This window comes from Rhipicephalus sanguineus, chromosome 8 (assembly GCF_013339695.2).
Source record: "Rhipicephalus sanguineus isolate Rsan-2018 chromosome 8, BIME_Rsan_1.4, whole genome shotgun sequence".
Taxonomy (NCBI): domain Eukaryota; kingdom Metazoa; phylum Arthropoda; class Arachnida; order Ixodida; family Ixodidae; genus Rhipicephalus; species Rhipicephalus sanguineus.
The window spans coordinates 22,020,437-22,038,839 of record NC_051183.1 but is presented as its reverse complement, the minus strand read 5'-3'; the positions used below and the strand labels follow the sequence as shown (position 1 = coordinate 22,038,839).

General features: G+C 46.3%; 1 protein-coding gene and 1 non-coding gene across 2 annotated transcripts; both read right to left on the bottom strand.

Annotated features, from left to right (window-relative positions):
• Positions 1-3,386: 3,386 nt before the first annotated feature.
• Positions 3,387-5,379, bottom strand: LOC119402628 (uncharacterized). Its single transcript, XM_037669752.1, has 2 exons — positions 5,049-5,379; positions 3,387-3,522 (listed from the first exon to the last, which is right to left on the bottom strand). The coding sequence occupies exons 1-2, from the start codon at positions 5,295-5,297 to the stop codon at positions 3,439-3,441; spliced, it is 333 nt and encodes a 110-aa protein (XP_037525680.1). The 5' UTR covers positions 5,298-5,379; the 3' UTR covers positions 3,387-3,438.
• An 11,220-nt stretch (positions 5,380-16,599) lies between these two features.
• Positions 16,600-16,672, bottom strand: Trnav-cac (transfer RNA valine (anticodon CAC)). The gene has a single exon. It is a non-coding gene; the product is annotated as a tRNA-Val (tRNA).
• Between the last annotated feature and the right edge of the window lie 1,731 nt (positions 16,673-18,403).

Here is an 18,403-nt window from a genome sequence, read left to right as displayed (position 1 = left end):
AAAATTTCGCCAGCCTGTTTGCGAACGCGCAAACCCACATAGTGCAGATACCCCCCCCCCCCTTTTTTTTTTCCACCGCAGCGCCTTCGGTGCATTTGAAAGTGGAATAAACGTGGTTTCATTCATTCATTCATTCATTCATTCATTCATTCATTCATTCAGATTATGATCGAAAATGGGGTAACATGGCTCCTTTAACAGAGCAATCTCAAACAATCGCGAAGCCTCCCGGACATTGCTGCGCGGCCAACGCTGAGCGGTGTTAGCAATTTTGTGGGCGAAACCCTATCCCATCAGAATGAACATATAAGGGTGCGTGGCAATATATGATCAGCGGGGCGACACTTTACCTAGTAAGCTACCACGGAGGACGGTGCTTATAGATCAAGTTACCTTGGACAGTAGAGACACCTTCAAGTCGAAAAATCCGCTTGCTGTGAACAGGAACTCCTTGCTGTTTAATGATAGCAGAAATGTCTGGAACTAAAGAGAAGGGGGAAAAAAAAAACTTAAACGGACCCACCGCAATCGTTGAAGTCTATGGGAAATATATGGGAAACAGAAATTTGTTTGAATTATTCCTATTGCCCGTCGATTATCACCTAGTGAAGCGAACAATTCATTTATCGTGTATGGCCTTCTTTTCGCTGTGTTGTGTACACTAAGCTCTAGCGCCCCGCCACTATCTCGCCATACCAATCGCAGCATGAATGAATAAATAAATAAATAAATAAATAAATAAATACGTCTCAATATCACCATTGAAAGACACGACCCACCACTAGCGGCGATGTGTAGTTCAATCAATCAATCAATCAATCAATCAATCAATCAATCAATCAATCAATCAATCAAATCAGATATACTTATTTCTCCATGACAAATATGGAAAGGACGGTAGTAAACTGCGGCTTCAAAACGAAGCTTTCTGGTTACCTTCAGATTGTTTAGTTGTTATTACCTTCCATTACTTCGTTATTACCTTAATTGTTTGAGAGTACAGAGTATTACTTTTTCATTACGTTGTGATTGATCAATTGCGATATCACTCCCACTATTAGCAGCATGTAATCTCATTCAATATATGCGTTTGTGCACCGCAACGGGCTTTGATTTCTATACCTCTTTCTATACCTCTTTCTATACCTCTTCTACACCCCCTCTTCAATGATTAAAAATCCTTGAAGAGGAGGTGTCGCTGGAACAAACATTTCGGCAAGTGGTCTTATCTTCTTCAAGGCAGCAGCTGATTTTTTTATCTGCGTGCATCTGTACGCTTCGCTCACACGCTCCAATTGGCAAAAAAAGGAGGAGAGAGAAAGTGCTACACAAGGCTCCCAGTGACATATACTTCCATGAGGTGTCGTATATGTCCATTCTGGAGGTTTAGCCAGCACTTTAACCCAAAACTAGAGGCTCATTTTGGGCACCTTTCTGCTACACAACACTAATCATATCATCTATCTTCTGGGCATTTTTATTAATAAGGCGAAAGCCTTAATTGCCTAAATTTACCAGCGTCCCGCATCGCCGCTTCTCGTCGGCGGCGTCCACACGAGTGATGCAAAAAAATCATCATCACACGATGACGTCAACATGTCACAGATTGCCAAAATTTGTGACGTCACGTGACTTACAGGGACACTAAAGACAAATAACAATTTATGTCAGAGTGAAAGCTCAATGTATGACAACGTCTAAAACGGCAATATTATCAACAGCAGTGCCCTACTTACCGAGAAATTAAGCTGTATCACACGATGAGCGCCACGAGCGGGACATTTTGGAAATGATCCCGATGACGTGAGAGAGTCCGACTACAATTATTCACTCGTAATCAAACTGGCTGCAATAAAAAAGAACCTTCCGTGCATCAAGAGGCGTAATAAAATGCTGCTTGTTGGTTTCTGTTTGATTCGTGGAAAAAAAGAACTTCTTTGGCGTTGCCATGGGGAACGGCGCGCGTGGTTCAAAGGTTCCGTTTTCGCCGAGCTGCGCTTCGCCCGGCACCCTGCTTCGCTCACGCGGTCGCGTCTCAGGGGTAGTTTCGGTATCGCGTACTGCCACGTGTATTTTGCGCGCTCGTGAAAGTCGCTCCGAAGAAAGTTCGACAAAATGCCGCATGCATGTTATGTTGCCGGATGCCCGAATGGTGCACGCCGCCAGTGCGCGCCACTGATCTCTGTGGTGCACGCCGCCGCGCAGTAAAGGAGGGCAACGTTGGGCACGGCAACAGTGACGTGAGAAAGACCCTTTCAGGCGGGTGATTTGAAGTGCGCTAACGCGATGCGGACCACTAAAACGTCATTTTATTTCAAAATAAGCACTTCCTTGGCACAAAAGTAGCACTACGAGGTTTCTGGACCGCTATTTCAACAATCAACGTCGACTTAATATTTGCCTTTAGTGTCCCTTTAAGTTTGCTGCCTAGGTGCGGCTCCGGATACTCCGCTTCTCTTACATATTAATTTACATGATGAAGTTGTGAATGACCACGAAAATGTTCACTCACAGAAGCAAAGTTCACACGTCTTAAAGAATGTTCACACGTCAACAATGTTCACGCGTCTTAAATGGTCACACCCTTGCGTTATCGCCGCGCACCCTGTACAGTCGCGCGCGATTTGAAGGTTATCGCGCGAGCGTCGACCAAGAACTACAACAGCGCCATGGTCCAGAATCCTGTTTCGAGGAGAGGGAAGTATCAGGCGAGCTGCACTCACTCTCTTTAAGCTGTGATCACTCCCGTCTGAGGAAGGCGCATTTTCACTTCATTTCTTCTTTTTTTTTTATGACGACGCCATATATTTTGTGCAACTTAGTAAGTCGTTCGAATGACGCAGTGCCAATCAAGAGCTTTACCATATCTTTCCCATCAGTTTCGTTATAGTCCGCAGAAATAAGAGCCAACAAAGTACACGCTCGATCGCAATGAATGCAAAGCTTAATATAGAGAGAAAGGGTGGATAGTTTGTCAAAGGGGCAATTGCGGTAGCATGGAAGATCCAGGAATAGAAGAGTGCGTAATCTGGCACCGTTCCGCAGCGTGCCGCTATAGGCCCCTGGGATGATATATGCATGACGGTCGACGCTCGCGCGATAACCTTCAAATCGCGCTCGACTGTACTTTTCGGTCACGAACGGCGTGCAGCTATCAGCGTTATATAGCAGTCTTTATAAGAAAGTAGCGCGAGCTTGCAGTTTCAGAACAAGGAAATGCAAGAGGGCCAGATTACGATCATTGTTGCGTGGCAGAAAGACGCCCCAAATCTGACAAAGCGAATCTGACACCCCGTCTGACAAAGCGAAGACAATCTGACACAACCAGTGGCCCACAGCGAATGCCTAAATCACGTGACGTGACGCGCAAACATAAGGCTGTTCGACACATAACGAACAATTGCATTTATTGGTAAGGTGCTTCTTACTAAGAACTGCCTACTGCGATACCTCTTTCCTTGATCGTGGGCACACGAGACCGCTTTCCACGTATGAGTCGATGTTGTATTTGAGTTTCTCCACCTGAAAATAAAGATAAAAGAAATGCTAGGGCCATTATGGCACTACGCAACATGGCATCATATAATGACGCCATCACACGACATCGTCGCTTGCTGAAAGGCGGTCTGATCTCGGAGGCAGTGTAAAACCATGTGCACACTGTACAGAAATACTTATCTTTCAGTCAGTGTTCATGCAAGTTCGCGTTTTTCTCCCAATGAGGGAACAATAAAGTGAAACACTAAGTTACCTTACACCGACTAATTATTCTATGACAATTCTATTACTCTTCATTTCGTCACCATAGGTTGTTCATTAAAAGATCAAACTAAGGCCAAAGCTTCATTTTTAAATTTCTCGTTTAAACCTCAGCACCTGAACGGCAGTATGTCGTCACCAATTTCGCATTTCTGCCGAAGTGTATTTAGCAACTTTAGGTTAATTATTGTTTGTACTTCTGGGTTATTTTTCGTAATTATATTATTTTAGACCTCGTTCGTTTATTTTAAGCCGGTTTTAAGCATCGCTAGCCTTGTTTTAGGCCTGTATTGACCTCTTGATTCTGAGCGTGATTAAGCCACATGCGATATATCGATGAACGACAAGCCGGGCCCCCTAAAAGGGACCCTGCAACACTTTTTCAGCATGGTCAGAAAACGCTGCCGATCGGTAGTCGAGGCTCCTAAGAATACGCGAGCCAAACATTATAGCGCAGCACGGGCCCTGGAATTTACAAGTAACTCTCAAAGTCAGCTAGAAATCGCTCTCTCTAGAGGACGCCTGAAGGACGGCAATCACCAGCTCGGACCGGGAGGTCCAAATCCCGGCTGTCCAGAGGGCCCGCAATTTGGCGGAGGGGCTCGCTCTTCCTGTCCCCACGTGGGTGCGGCCCGCAGCCGACCCTCCCTCTTGAGGGGAATCGGCTCCTCAGGACAATTCATAAATAAAGTTCATTGACTGACTGACTGTCTCTCGACAAATGATGCCACAAACCCAAATGGCCGCGCCATAAACCCAAACTCCACAGCCATTGGCTGATCTGAGCATCTTGAGCTGCATAGTTACTGCGGTGGCCGCGGGATGCCGTCACGTGCCCGCGCTCGCACTCGTGATCACACTGAAAGTAAACCGCGCGTTCGAAGAAAAAAAGGAAAAGAAAGTGCTGAAAGCGATGACGCGCGTTGACGAAAGGACGCACCTTCTTGTCCCCTTGTCGTCCGCCTCCCCGCGTAGCTTTCAGCGCGCTCGCTGGTACGGAAAGGAGAGAGATAGCTCCTGGAGCGTGCGACAGATCCCTGTAACTCTTCTCGTTCTTGACGAATTCTAAAATTTTTTGCGGCAGTCGACTTGTGAGCCGATAAGCTTTTTTTGGTGAAGCCATTCGACGATTAATTGCAAAAGTGCTGCAGGGCCCCTTCGAAAGAAGATGATGGCTTTCGCCTTCGAGGCGCGCCTCAATGGAATGTGAAAGGAACCATGTGAGTTTCTTTGTCGCACTGATTCCCGGTGCAGGTGTGGCACGCCAACTCTGACGAACAGATCAGCACCTGCTTGGCGATGTCATCCGAGCTCCAAGTGGCCACGAACAGAACGACACCGGCGAGTGCCGAGCGTACCAGCGCCTGCGCCACGACAAGCATGCTGTGTGCTTGGCCGGCCAGCAGAATGTACAGCGCGGTGCACATGCCCAGGGAGTCGCTGGAGAACTGCGCCAGCAGTCCTGGCTGGAGGGAGCCGTTCCAGGCACGCAGGATGCGTCGCAACTCCGATAGGTCGCGTCGCGTCGCCCCCAACATTTCGGACGTGAAGAGCGGCCTCTGCGGGACCCCGGTGACGCGATTGCTTCCTCTGTGCTGCCTCTGCGCAGCTAAAACGGAAGAATTATAAGGTAAGGCGTTTGTGCATGTGGCTGTGCATGGTACCTCAGAAATTATAGCGCACTAAAACTCGAGACCAGATGAAGACAGGACATGCTCTATACACTCAACAAAGGTTTTATTGCAGAGCCTGAGCATATATAAACACGTGCCACAGTGTCTTCCTCTTTTAATCAGACAGTTCCGTATCGCCGAGACAAAAAGATTACTAGAGACATTGTAGAGGCATCTGAGATAGCCAGGGCAGTAAATGAATGTGTCAGCATACCGCCTGCTCTTTTATCTAAGAAAAGATTGAATTTTCGGCTTCGACGACACGTGTCCATTTACATTTTTTTCTTTCTGCCAGTTGTTCCCTTTTGCAGTTTCAGATGCGTGTTTATGTATGCTCAAGATCTGCAATAGACCATTTGTTGAAATTCAGTAGTAAGAAGAGCCGAGCTATAGCTGGTATGAACGCATTGTGTAATATAGCTCAAAAACACGCAGGCACACAGGCAAGTGAGACGACACCAAGGAGGTTCTATAGAACCTCTGGAGTGGCAGTCCCGGCCGCCGCCAACGGGAGCAAGTGAAGCCGCCGGCGGCCATGTAGCTAGAGGAAAAACAGGGCGCGACCGCCATAGACGGCAATGGAATACGCGCGGCGCGCGCGTTGGTTTGCAGTCCCACAATCAAAAAATGAGATGGAAACTGCTTTAAAGTTACACCCACGAACAGTTGTCTCTTCTTGTTTATGAAACAAATTATCTCATACACCCATTGTCAGCTGCAGACTTTCAGAATAATCTGTATTGTCGAAGGGGTGCTTCGTATATCGAGCGCGCTGGCGCACTGTAATTACATATGTGTTACTAGGAACTGGGTTTTTGTGATGTAACGGCGTCAGTGTTCAAGGGGTAACCACAAGCTAACGTGGAACGCACTTATTCTCTTTACATAAGCACACATCCATCACGCGAACATTTGGCCAGAAGGAGGATTCGCAAGCATTAACCTACGTGGGCGACGTGTGCCATCACGGCAAGCGCAGCACGCACAGCTTCGAAACGAGCACGGTTATTTTTCTTACACCGTGGAAACGAGGTAGCTCGACCTCTCAGACTAGACGCATAAAAAAGTAAAGCAGCCGCGTCCTTCGGTGTTTCGGTTTCGGTTTGGTCGGATTTCAAAAGAGTTACATCTTGCTTTTGCCGCAATTTCTTCTTTTCGTAACTATTTGTGTTGAAGCTACGTCAAGGAGGTAGAAACTAACAGGCTTTTGTAGATGCGCTGGGAAAGCAGGAAAAATTGTAGGTACACTGCCAGGCCGTCTGCCCCGTTCTGTCGAAGCAGCATTCTGCGAAGTGAATAGAGCAGAGGTGGTTGGTTGGTTGGTTGGTTGTTCCTTGGCAACCTGGCGCAACCCACCGCGGGGTATCGGCCATGAAACGGGCGGCACCTTATTTTAGAGATAAAATTGTTTTACATGGAGCAGAGCTGGTCGAGCTGGTCACCGTCCTTAGCTCTCTAACCACTTCTTCGACCGGCACGTTCCCAGGTAGAACGCTGCGCGCAGTCTTTTGGAAACATGTAACACGGATAATCACGTCATGGAATGTTGCGTTTGCCAATTCCTCGATAAACATGCATCAAATTCGATATCCATGCACCGGATAAATATGCATGCACGCCGTCAGTCTTGACTTGCAAGAAAACACCAGAAAGCTCGGAATTCTAAGGGTGTTCAGACTTCCTACTCGTACCAATAATGCTCGGTACGTCCAGCTAGACTGCACCCACTTCGTGTATACACTTAAAAATCACGTACAACGTCGTGTCAGCGAACATTTAAAGCGTAAAATTTTCGTCGTTACAACTGCACGCATGTATTACATGTATGCGCACCTTTCAAATTGTTTCCAGTTTAACAGCATGCACGAAAAACAGACAATCGTCAGCGAACGAAGTGAGGACACTTACACGTGAAAAGTGATCCCAGGCGTCTTCTTATTGCGATTTGTGCAGCCATAAGCGACGCACGAAGTCGCCATGGCCTAGTAGAATGTTTAACTGCTTTACAAAAGCATGCCACCGTCCCCAAAGACAACTGCGACGGCGGGTCAACGGAGCGCACTCCATCGTCTGCTTCCGAGTTTTTCCTTTTGCAATATGGCGGCGACCGGCTTCACTTACGGGGGCGCCACTTCCACTCCAGAAGAAATAGTATATAACCTCCTTGGACGACACAGGCGTGAACTTTCGACTGACGTTTATTTTTCGGAAAGACAACATCTACGCATACAACTGGTCATGTGCAATAACTCCGTCCAACAGCAAAACATAATCTACATTTCAACGTCAGTTGAAAGTTCGCGCCTCTGTCGTCTTACCTATCCCTGTCCCTGTGTGTTTTTGCGCTATTACACAATGCTTTGTTGAAAGCAAGCGCCCGTCCTGTGTTCATCTCGTCTCGTGTTCATTTAGTACGCTATGGTTTCTGAAGTACGAGAAACGGAAGGGGCGTCGCAGTGCGCTCAAAATATCTTGTGGTTAATGTAGTCCTAATGTAGTTATTGGGTAGATCTTGGTGTAGTTCTAAAACCCGCACTAAATCATGCGTCAATGTCGTTCTTCTGTAGGCCGTGGTATAGTTCTGAATCCGGTGCCTAATGCAGCTCCGCTACCATGAAACCTGAGGAAGTGCGTAGCGCGGGCAACCCAGCGATTCCCTTGGCGATCGCGCGCCTGTCGAGGCGGTGGCGCCCTCTCTTGCGGGGCGCGGGTATCAGCCGGATGCTTCAGAAGTGTTTTTCGCGATTTGAGGTGAAATATTGCGATTAATTCTTGGTTATTTCTGTATTTTATAGTTAATTAGGCCTTGTTAGTTTATTTTGCACTGGTTTTGAGCATTGTTAGACCTGTTTTGTGCCTGCATTAGCTTGACCACTGCGTGACCATACGACGTACGATGGTGGACGACCAGCCGGGCCCCCAAAGTGCTCCGCACTTAAAAGTCACAGTTCCGCCGCAAGGTTGAAGCAATGAATGGTGGTGGTGGTGGTGCAACTTTCATTTCCCAAAAACGGGTCCTGAAAGACACCCGGCTGAAAGCTAGGTGTAGAGGGCACCTCCCACGTTGGGGTAAAGAGCCTTAGGGTCTATGTTGTGATAGCAACAAATTATTATGTTATAAGAGGAAAGGCTAACAGCTCACTCCTTTAGCAAACACCGCCGCTGTAGCGAGCGAAGTGACCTTCGCGCGGTCTATGACTTCAACGCAAGCTTTTCGATGAAGCTGCACGTACGAAGCTATTGCCATCTGTTGATCTCCCTCAAGAGATAAACGCGCGAGCATGGGCGACCACGTCCTGTAAGTCAAAGTACGAGGCCACGTTCGCAGCAAATGACTGCGTTAAATGAATTCGCTTGCCTTTAGCTTCGACGACCGAGCATTACGGATAACTTAGCGAAGTTTCTCAGATCGCTTCCAATTTCGAACGCTCCTTGTTGTTGTTGTTGTTGGGGTTTAACGTCCCGAAACCACGACCTCATTATGAGAGACGTCGTGGAGGGCTTCAGAAAATTCGACCACCTGCGGGTCTTTAACGTGCAGCTAAATCTAAGTACACGGGCCTAAAGCATTTTCGCATCCGTGGAAAATGCGGCCGCCGCGGCCGGGATAATTTCAAACGTTTCTAGGCCTAAAAGATCGGTGTAAACTAAAGTCCCTAGATTTTTTCCTTTTTACTTAAGTACCGACAACTGCCTCCTTTCCCAGCCCTCTCTCACGCGCAGCTGGCGTCTGCCGCCATTTTCTCCCTAACTTGGAACATTTACAAAGCCATATGCGTCTAAGTTATAGTCTAAGTACATTAGCCACGCATCTTTCAGCGGACAATATGCTAACGCGACGCGCCTTTCTCCTCCCGTCAACCCCCTGTCATTAGTGAAAGGTGGACGCGTTTCACCGGATGCTTGAAAAGCATTAGGAAGAACATGGCTACCGAAAACGAGCGTTAGCCAATGAGATTCATCGGCGGCGCTTCATTGGTTGTCGGTACTTAAGAAAGAACAGGGAAAAATCTACAGGGAAAACACTAGGGACTTTAGTGTAAACAAATCTGCAACACATAAATTTTCGCTTTTGGTTCATATTTATTTATCTTTATTATTTCTAAAAAAAGTAGTAATATTGCTGCATGCAGGGATACAGGCGAGCATTTCCAGATTTTTTTCTTTTCCATTTTTTAACGTATTCGTCCAACGCTAGCTGACGCCGCTGTCACAGCTTGGGCACGTAAACACTATCCCGCTGTACAAAAACGCCAGGCCTCCACGGAAAGCGCAGCACAGTCGCAGCGAAAGCTGGAACAGCGGCATTTCTAGAGCCCGTTGTAAACTCTCTTGGCGCTACTAATACAAGTACACTAGCAAGGTAGCCACTACGCCATAAATCATAATTTTTGTGACGTTGGGTAGCATCGACTACGCCATTATTCGTCATTCTGCGGAGTGGCGATGTACCAGCTACACATCTGTAAGGCATTATGCGCACTTTGTTGATGCGACGACTGATGCATGAAGAATTATGGCTGAGCCCATTATAATGGGTTGGAAGCTTTAAACGACCCATTAGTTACATAATTCGCGTTGTGTGACGCCCGGTCTCTATTTCACTTTCCCACCAAGCTATATAACATACGTTGACGCGAGAAAAAGAGAGAGAGAAAGAACTTTATTGAAACTCTGAGGAAATGGATCATGGGCTCATGGGCTTCCTTGGCAACCAATACAAGTGCACTTGCGAGGAACCCACTACGTTATAAATCATCATAATATTTGTGAGGTAGGGAAGCAGCCCCTGTGCCATTTTTCGTCATTCTGCGGAGAACTGTGGTACGCGCTAAACACCTCTAAGGCATTATGCGAACTTTGTTGATGCTGTGCATTGTAGCGAGGACAGTCGCAGAAGATGTGCTGTAGTGTCTCCTCGCTACCAGGTACAGTGGTCACAAAACGGGTTGTCCGCTATTTCGATTCGAAACGAGAATGACTTTGTGAAAGCCAGAGAAATCACTCGCAGTCGCTCTTGCTCGTATAGATCCCAGACCGATGACGGCAGAAACCATTCTGGAATGTCGTTTTGAGAGGTCATCGCGGGCGAAGGCGACGAAGGTAGTGCTCAACTAACTTCTTGAAGGCCTCAGACTTGCACCGGCGGTTATAGACTAACGACGTTAGCATGACTGTGAGGTGCGTGCGACTTTTTGTGCGCGCGTGCTCTCCTTCTCTCCCTCTCTCTATCTTTATATCGCCCCATCCCTTCCCCCAGTGTAGGGTAGCATACCGGTCCTTCTAGACTGGTTAACATCCCTGCCTTTCCTTTCTATCATATTCGTTCCTTCCTTGTTGATGCTGTGCCTGATGACGATGAAGAATTTTGCAAGAGCCATTTTGTAATGGGCTGGAAGCATTCAACAATCCACTCGTTGTGTATTCGCATTGTGTGATGCCTAGTTACAGAATTCGCGTCGTGTGACGCCTGGTTCTTATTTTACTGTTCTACCACGCTATATTACACATGTTAATGTGGTTCCTTCCCGACATGAAGCCTGTAGGGTCTTTTTGCAAAGGAATTTCAGGTACCGGCGTGGTTCTGTGGTAGAATATTGGGCTCCACGCAGAGGGCGAAGGTTCGAGGCCCGTTCCATGCTGGATATTTTTTTTCTTATTTCGTTTTTTCTTTTTCTTATTTCGCGCGATAGTGGTTACGGACACAGGAGGCGGCGGCGGCGGACTATACGGCGCCAAAAAACGGCCGTTGAAATGATCCCATAACAGCTTTCGCTGTAAAACTCGCTGTCCACAATGAATGTATGCGGCGCATGGTAACGCAATGCCCTTAACGCCCGCTATTACGCTCACGCTAAAATAAAATTATCCGATGAGAAAATAAGCGTAGTCAGTGGTATACTGAATAACAAAGCTTCGTGTGTCGAAGAGCGCAATCCTGATCGGCGTAATACTTTATGCTCTGCGATATCACTCCGTGCCAATTTCTGCGCCCTTAAACTGCGACAATGTTTGGAAATATTCTATTTACGTATATCTTGAACGTTCATCCAATTTGAATAAAAAAGAGTTCTGGCTCATTTCAAACAAGAAAGGTAAGGCCTTTGGAAATCTTCAATTTTTTCGATTTTGTGAAGTTCTCTACAATTTAGACAAAATTGGTACTTTCGCTGTTTTTCACCGAAATGGTAAGTTTTTGAAAGTCTTGATTTTTTCGACTTTTCAAAGTGTAGTCACATATTGATGAATTCGATATTGGGAAACTTTCGGCCTAAATGCAAGCCGATAACCTTCGGAAATCCTGTACATTTTTTATTTTCCGAAGTTATGTCGCGTTTTCATTCATTTGATGTTGAAACCGTTTCGAGCCTAAAGGGCAAGCCTATAGCCTTCGGAAATCCTGTATTTTTAGATGTTGAAGTTTCGTCAAATTCTAATGAACTCGATTTTGGGACAATTTTCAGCCTAAATGGTAAGCCTTTGTTAATCTTGTATTTTTTTTATTTTTCAAGGCTTCGTCGCTTTCACGTGAACTCCATTTTGGGACCATTTTCAACCTATAAATTGCGAGCCTATATATAGCCTTTGGAAATCTTTCTCTTTTCTTTTATTTCTCAAAGTATTGGCCTAAACGGCAATTTTTTTTTTTATATCTGAATGTTTCGTCAAAATTTAATGATCTACATGGTGCGGGTGTATTTTTAGCCAAAAACGTAAAGCTATAGGCTACCTATTTATAATTTTTCCAGTTTTCAATGCTTTGCACAATTTTCAAAAAACTTCTTTGGCGTCTAATTTTCACCAAAACGTTAGGCTATATGGTTCCCTTTTTGGTCGAAAATGCTTCCATGATTTCTTTATTGAATTGCAACGATATTATAAAATAGAAAAATACACGGTTTATAGTGGCTATAGCCTTCATCATGAATAACACCAACATATTTTCAAATGTTACGTGTACCGAGGCTTGCACTAACAACCCTAACATTAAATTTTACGATTATGGGCTGCAATAATGTACAGTGGCGTCCACTCTTAGGGTGAACACGGCTCAGCGTGACTGCGCTCTGCGGAGCGCCAGTGCATCCAGCGCGGCCGCGCATCAAGGCGCAGTGGCGCAGGCGCACGAGAACCCACAGGAGCGACTACATCGCATCGTCTGCTGCCGGGCTGGCCGGTGCTGGCACGCCCGCGATTGTTTCGCTGTAGTACAGCAAGAGCAGTGGGTTCCCGTGCGCATGCGCAGTTTCGCATGCGCACGGGAACCCACGCTGAGCCGAATACGGCTCAGCGTGGCCACGCTGAGCCGTATTCTGTACAATTGGCGTCAAACGAAACCCGAACAGCGGCAAGAGTTCGCAATGATACAGTGCGCGCCGTCCTGTCATCACCATTGACAGGCGCGCACATCCGGTTTGGCCGCACTGCGCATATGCACGCCTGCCCATGGTGATAAGTGGACGCCGCGCACTATACCACTGCGAAGTCTTGCCGCTGTTCGGGTTTCATTTGACGCCGACAGTACAGACCAACTTGTAAGCACCCTTCGCAGTGTTGTTCCAGTGGCTGAGTGGCTAAGGCGTTAAGCTCCTAACTGATAGGGCGGTGGTTCGAATCCCACTGCGGGCATCGCTGTCAGAAAGGTAAGGCAGCAACACTCAGAATTCATAATTTCATCATGGATGCGACTGCGGCCGTAGGTTATCCTGGATTAAGGGACCCTCTCACCGAGGGGTGACCCTGAGATTGCACCGTCAGAACACTCTTTCGGAAATGAACATTCGTTTCTTTCAATAAATTCTTTTTGCGCTTCGTCGCATTCTCATGCAACAGATATCTTGCGTGTTATTTACTTGAGCCCTCACCGCAGCGGTGGCGAAACGCTTGGGCGTCAGCTTCCGCTACGGGAGGTGCTGGGTTCGATCCCCAGTGCCGGCCGCCCACCCAGCGGTTTCAAATGGGTACAACCGGGCTTCGTAGTGGCGTTACAGTGCCGCTGTGGTGCGGAGCTTAAGACGGTTGGAGGATCCGAACCCGCTGCACGGGACCAAGGGTAGCTTCCCGTGCAGCGAACCGGGGGTCCTCTTTTTCTTTTTTCATTGAAGAATTTCGCAAAAAAAAAAAAAAAACGACGACGTTTTTCAGCCCAGGCCGAGCCGAGATCTCCACAGCACGTAAGAGACGGTCTGTGCGATATTGCAGCGTTTGCTGACAAATACCATGGTGGGCGTGTCAGTGCGGGCCTCGATGGACCCATCAGAACATCACTTTATACTCAGCGACAACGGCAGTGCGATACGAAGCGCCAGCGTACGAGGTGCGAACTGCGCTTTAGGCATTGTAACCACATCATTGTGTAAACTTTTTTTTCTTCGCAGCGGTACCGCCAGCAGGATTCGAACCTGCGCCCCTTTGGTTGTGAGCTGAACAACTTACCAGCTCGGCTACAACAACCACACAGGAAACGGCTTTTAGAAGTTGCTCTGCACATTACTTTAGCGCATGCGTGAAGAAAAATGCTGCGCTTGCGAATCATCCTTAGCCAAGTTAACAGGTTCACAAGCAAGTTCTGTTGTCATTTGTGACCAGAAAAGTAGCGCTATAGCCTCCTGAAATCTTTAATTTCTAGATTTCTAGATCTACAATCTAGAAAGTTTCTAGATTTCTTAAACTTTTGTCGCGTTCAGATGCAATTGATTTTGTGCATATTTTTGACTCAAAAGGTAAATCTAAGGCCTTTGGAAATCTCGAATTTCTGGAATTTTAAACGTTTCGCCGCATTTTGACGAAATGGATTTTAGGTTATAAGAATTTAGGCGTTGTCTAGTTGGTTTGTAACAAGAAATTATTCAGCGCACAAAAGGAAGGTCCAGATGAGTGACATAAATACACGACGAGCGCTGACTTTCGACTGAACACTTCCTCACAGAATGCGAGACATACCTGCTGTAGGAGCCACGCCCCCACTAGCTCGCTTGATAGCACCACGTGATGCGTACTAGTGATTCGCGTGTCCCATCCCGTGCCCTTAAAATGCGTACGCCTTGACGCATCTACGGGAGATGATCGTCTGGCTGCAACAACAACCGCACGCTGCCTGGAGCTCCAGCTCGCCTGCCTCTCGCTTCATGCCGACCCTGCCTTGGGCGCCTTCGGTCGTCGTGCTGACGTGTGAGCGTTCAATAAATCGTTGCCCGTTGTTCTGTGCAGTCTACTTCTGCCTTGGGGTTAACTTGCGACGGGATACAGCCAGCCCAATACCCGCAATGTGTGCCGTGACGCTGATGGCATGCTGTAACGGCTACTTCTTTCTAGTTTAAGAAAATATGACTCTATGATTACGCGTCAGAGCTTATCATGCGCCCGTCGAAAAAGTGTGGTTGTACATGGAAAGCATCATTGCATTCGCACAGTTTGCAATAAAAAAGAACTCGCCACGAGATTCGCTCGTAATATCCAGTTTGTGATGACGTGCGCGCTGCTAGCTCTTTTCCATAACACCATGTTTTCATATTGGCCGCATTGTATCTTTCAACGCAGAATTATGGAGGCACATATTATTAACCTTTGCGCAAGTACTGTGAGTACGCCATGATATAACAACTGAAGAACGAACTTATTTTTTACACAATTCGCCTGATTTTCGGATGGTGTGTGCACATATATAAACGAAACATTTTCTAAAACTAAACGTCATCAGTGTAACGTCAGGGCTCGTACCTTTTTTGTATCTCTCTTGTCGTCCTTGTGTTTTGGTACTGCACAATTTCGTCGCTAATATTACTCTATTTTCACTGAAAATAGTAAACGTATAACCGTTAGAAATTTTGTATTTCTCGATTTGTCAGAGTTTAGTGAAATTCTCACGAACCTCATTTTGACACCATTTCCAGCCTAAATGGCAAGCCTTTAATGTTGCATTTTTCTATTTTTCAAAGTTTCGTCAAAATTTCACTATCTATATGTTGTGTGTGTAATTTTAACCAAAAAAGTAAAGCTTAGCTTAGTTATTCTAGAGTTTTTCGACTTGGCAATGCTTTGTAGCTGTTTCATCCAATTTATTTGAGGGGTGATTTTCACTAATAGTAACACTGACGGCTTCCCTTTTTAGTGAAAAATGCTTTCGTGATTTGTTTTATTGAACTGCAACGATATTTTAAAGAAACATAGAAATAAAGACTTATAAAGGCCTGCACTGTGAATGGCACAAGCATGTTTTTCGAAGTGGTACGTGTACCGAGGCATGCACTAACAACCCTAGCATTGAATTTTACGATTATGGGCTGCAATAATGTACAGACCAACTTGTAAGCACTCATTGCTGTGCCGTTCCAGTGGCTTAGTGGCTAAGGCATTAAGCTCCTGACCGAGAAGGCGGTGGTTCGAATCCCGGTGCGGGCATCGCTATCAGAAAGGTAAGGCTATCAGCCTCGGAATTCTTAATGGATGCGACTGCGGCGAGAGGGTTCCTAGAGTAAGGGACTCTCCCACGAGGGGTGACCCTGAGATTGCACCGTCAGAACACTCTTTCGGAAGTGAACATTCCTTTCTTTCAATAAATTCTTTTTGCGCTTCGTCGCATTCTCATGCAACAGATATCTTGCGTGTTATTTACTTGAGCCCTCAGCGCAGCGGTGGCGAAACGCTTGGGCGTCAGCTTCCGCTACGGGAGGTACTGGGTTCGATCCCCAGTGCCGGCCGCCCACCCAGCGGTTTCAAATGGGTACAACCGGGCTTCGTAGTGGTGTTGCAGTGCCGCTGTGGTGCGGAGCTTAAGACGGTTGGAGGATCCGAACCCGCTGCACGGGACCAAGGGTAGCTTCCCGTTCAGCGAACCGGGGGTCCTCTTTTTTTTTTTTTTTCATTGAAGGCGAAATTTCACAAAAAAAAAAAAAAACCAACGACGTTTCTCAGCCCAGGCCGAGCCGAACCGAACCGAACCGAGATCTCTACAGCACATAAGAGTCGGTCTGTGCGATATTGCAGCGTTTGCTGACAAATACCATGGTGGGCGTGTCAGTGCGGGCCTCGATGGAACCATCAGAACATCACTTTATACTCAGCAACAACGGCAGTGCGATACGAAGCGCCAGTGTACGAGGTGCGAACTGCGCTTTAGGCATTGTAACCACATCATTGTGTGAACTTTTTTTTTTTTTCGCAGCGGTGCCGCCAGCAGGATTCGAACCTGCGCCCCTTTGGTTGTGAGCTGAACACCTTACCAGCTCGGCTACAACAACCACACAGGAAACGGCTTTTAAATGTTGCCCTGCACATTACTTTAGCTCATGCGTGAAGAAAAATGCTGCGCTTGCGAATCATCCTTAGCCAAGTTAACAGGTTCACAAACAAGTTCTGCTGTCATTTGTGACCAGAAAGGTAGCGCTATAGCCTCATGAAATCTTTAATTTCTAGATTTCTAGATCTCGAATCAAGAAAGTTTCTAGATTTCTTAAACTTTCGTCGCGTTCAGATGCAATTGATTTTGTGCATATTTTTGACTCAAACGGTAAATCTAAGGCCTTTGGAAATCTTGAATTTCTGGAATTTTAAACGTTTCGCCGCATTTTGACGAAATGGATTTTATGTTATAAGAATTTAGGCGTTGTCTAGTTGGTTTGTAACAAGAAATTATTCAGCGCACAAAAGGAAGGTCTAGATGAGTGACATAAATACACGACGAGCGCTGACTTTCGACTGAACACTTCCTCACAGAATGAGAGATATACCTGCTGTAGGAGCCACGCCCCCACTAGCTCGCTTGATAGCACCACGTGATGCGTACTAGTGATTCGCGTGTCCCATCCGGTGCCCTTAAAATGCGTACGCCTTGACGCATCTATATACGGGAGAGGATCGTCCTGCTGCAACAACAGCCGCACGCTGCCTGGAGCTCCAGCTCGCCTGCCTCTCGCTTCATGCCGACCCTGCGTTGCGCGCCTTCGGTCGTCGTGCTGACGTGTGAGCGTTCAATAAATCGTTGCCCGCTGTTCTGTGCAGTCCACTTCTGCCTTGGGGTTAACTTGCGACGGGATACAGCCAGCCCAATACCCGCAATGTGTGCCGTGACGCTGATGGCATGCTGTAACGGCTACTTCTTTCTAGTTTAAGAAAATATGACTCTATGATTACGCGTCAGAGCTTATCATGCGCCCGTCGAAAAAGTGTGGTTGTACATGGAAAGCATCATTCCATTCGCACAGTTTGCAATAAAAAAGAACTCGCCACGAGATTCGCTCGTAATATGCAGTTTGTGATGACGTGCGCGCTGCTAGCTCTTTTCCATAACACCATGTTTTCATATTGGCCGCATTGTATCTTTCAACGCAGAATTATAGAGGCGCATATTATTAACCTTTGCGCAAGTACTGTGAGTACGCCATGATATAACAACTGAAGAACGAACTTATTTTTTACACAATTCGCCTGATTTTCGGATGGTGTGTGCACATTTATAAACGAAACATTTTCTAAAAATAAACGTCCTCAGTGTAACGTCAGGGCTCGTACCTTTTTTGTATCTCTCTTGTTGTCCTTGTGTTTTGGTACTGCACAATTTCCTCGCTAATATTACTCTATTTTCACTGAAAATAGTAAACGTATAACCCTTAGAAATCTTGTATTTCTCGATTTGTCAGAGTTTAGTGAAATTCTCACGAACCTCATTTTGACACCATTTCCAGCCCAAATGGCAAGCCTTTAATGTTGCATTTTTCCATTTTTCAAAGTTTCGTCAAAATTTCACTATCTATATGTTGTGTGTGTAATTTTAACCAAAAAAGTAAAGCTTAGCTTAGTTATTCTAGAGTTTTTCGACTTGGCAATGCTTTGTAGCTGTTTCATACAATTTATTTCAGGGGGATTTTCACTAATAGTAACGCTGAAGGCTTCTCTTTTTAGTGAAAAATGCTTTCGTGATTTGTTTTATTGAACTGCAACGATATTTTAAAGAAACATAGAAATAAAGGCTT

Excerpts from the sequence above, each read along its gene's own strand:
- LOC119402628 (XM_037669752.1), bottom strand. The coding sequence starts at position 5,297 with ATGTTGGGGGCGACGCGACGCGACCTATCGGAGTTGCGACGCATCCTG. Across the intron at positions 3,523-5,048 it reads CGGATGACATCGCCAAGCAG|GTGGAGAAACTCAAATACAA; the intron begins GTGCTGATCTGT and ends CTTTATTTTCAG.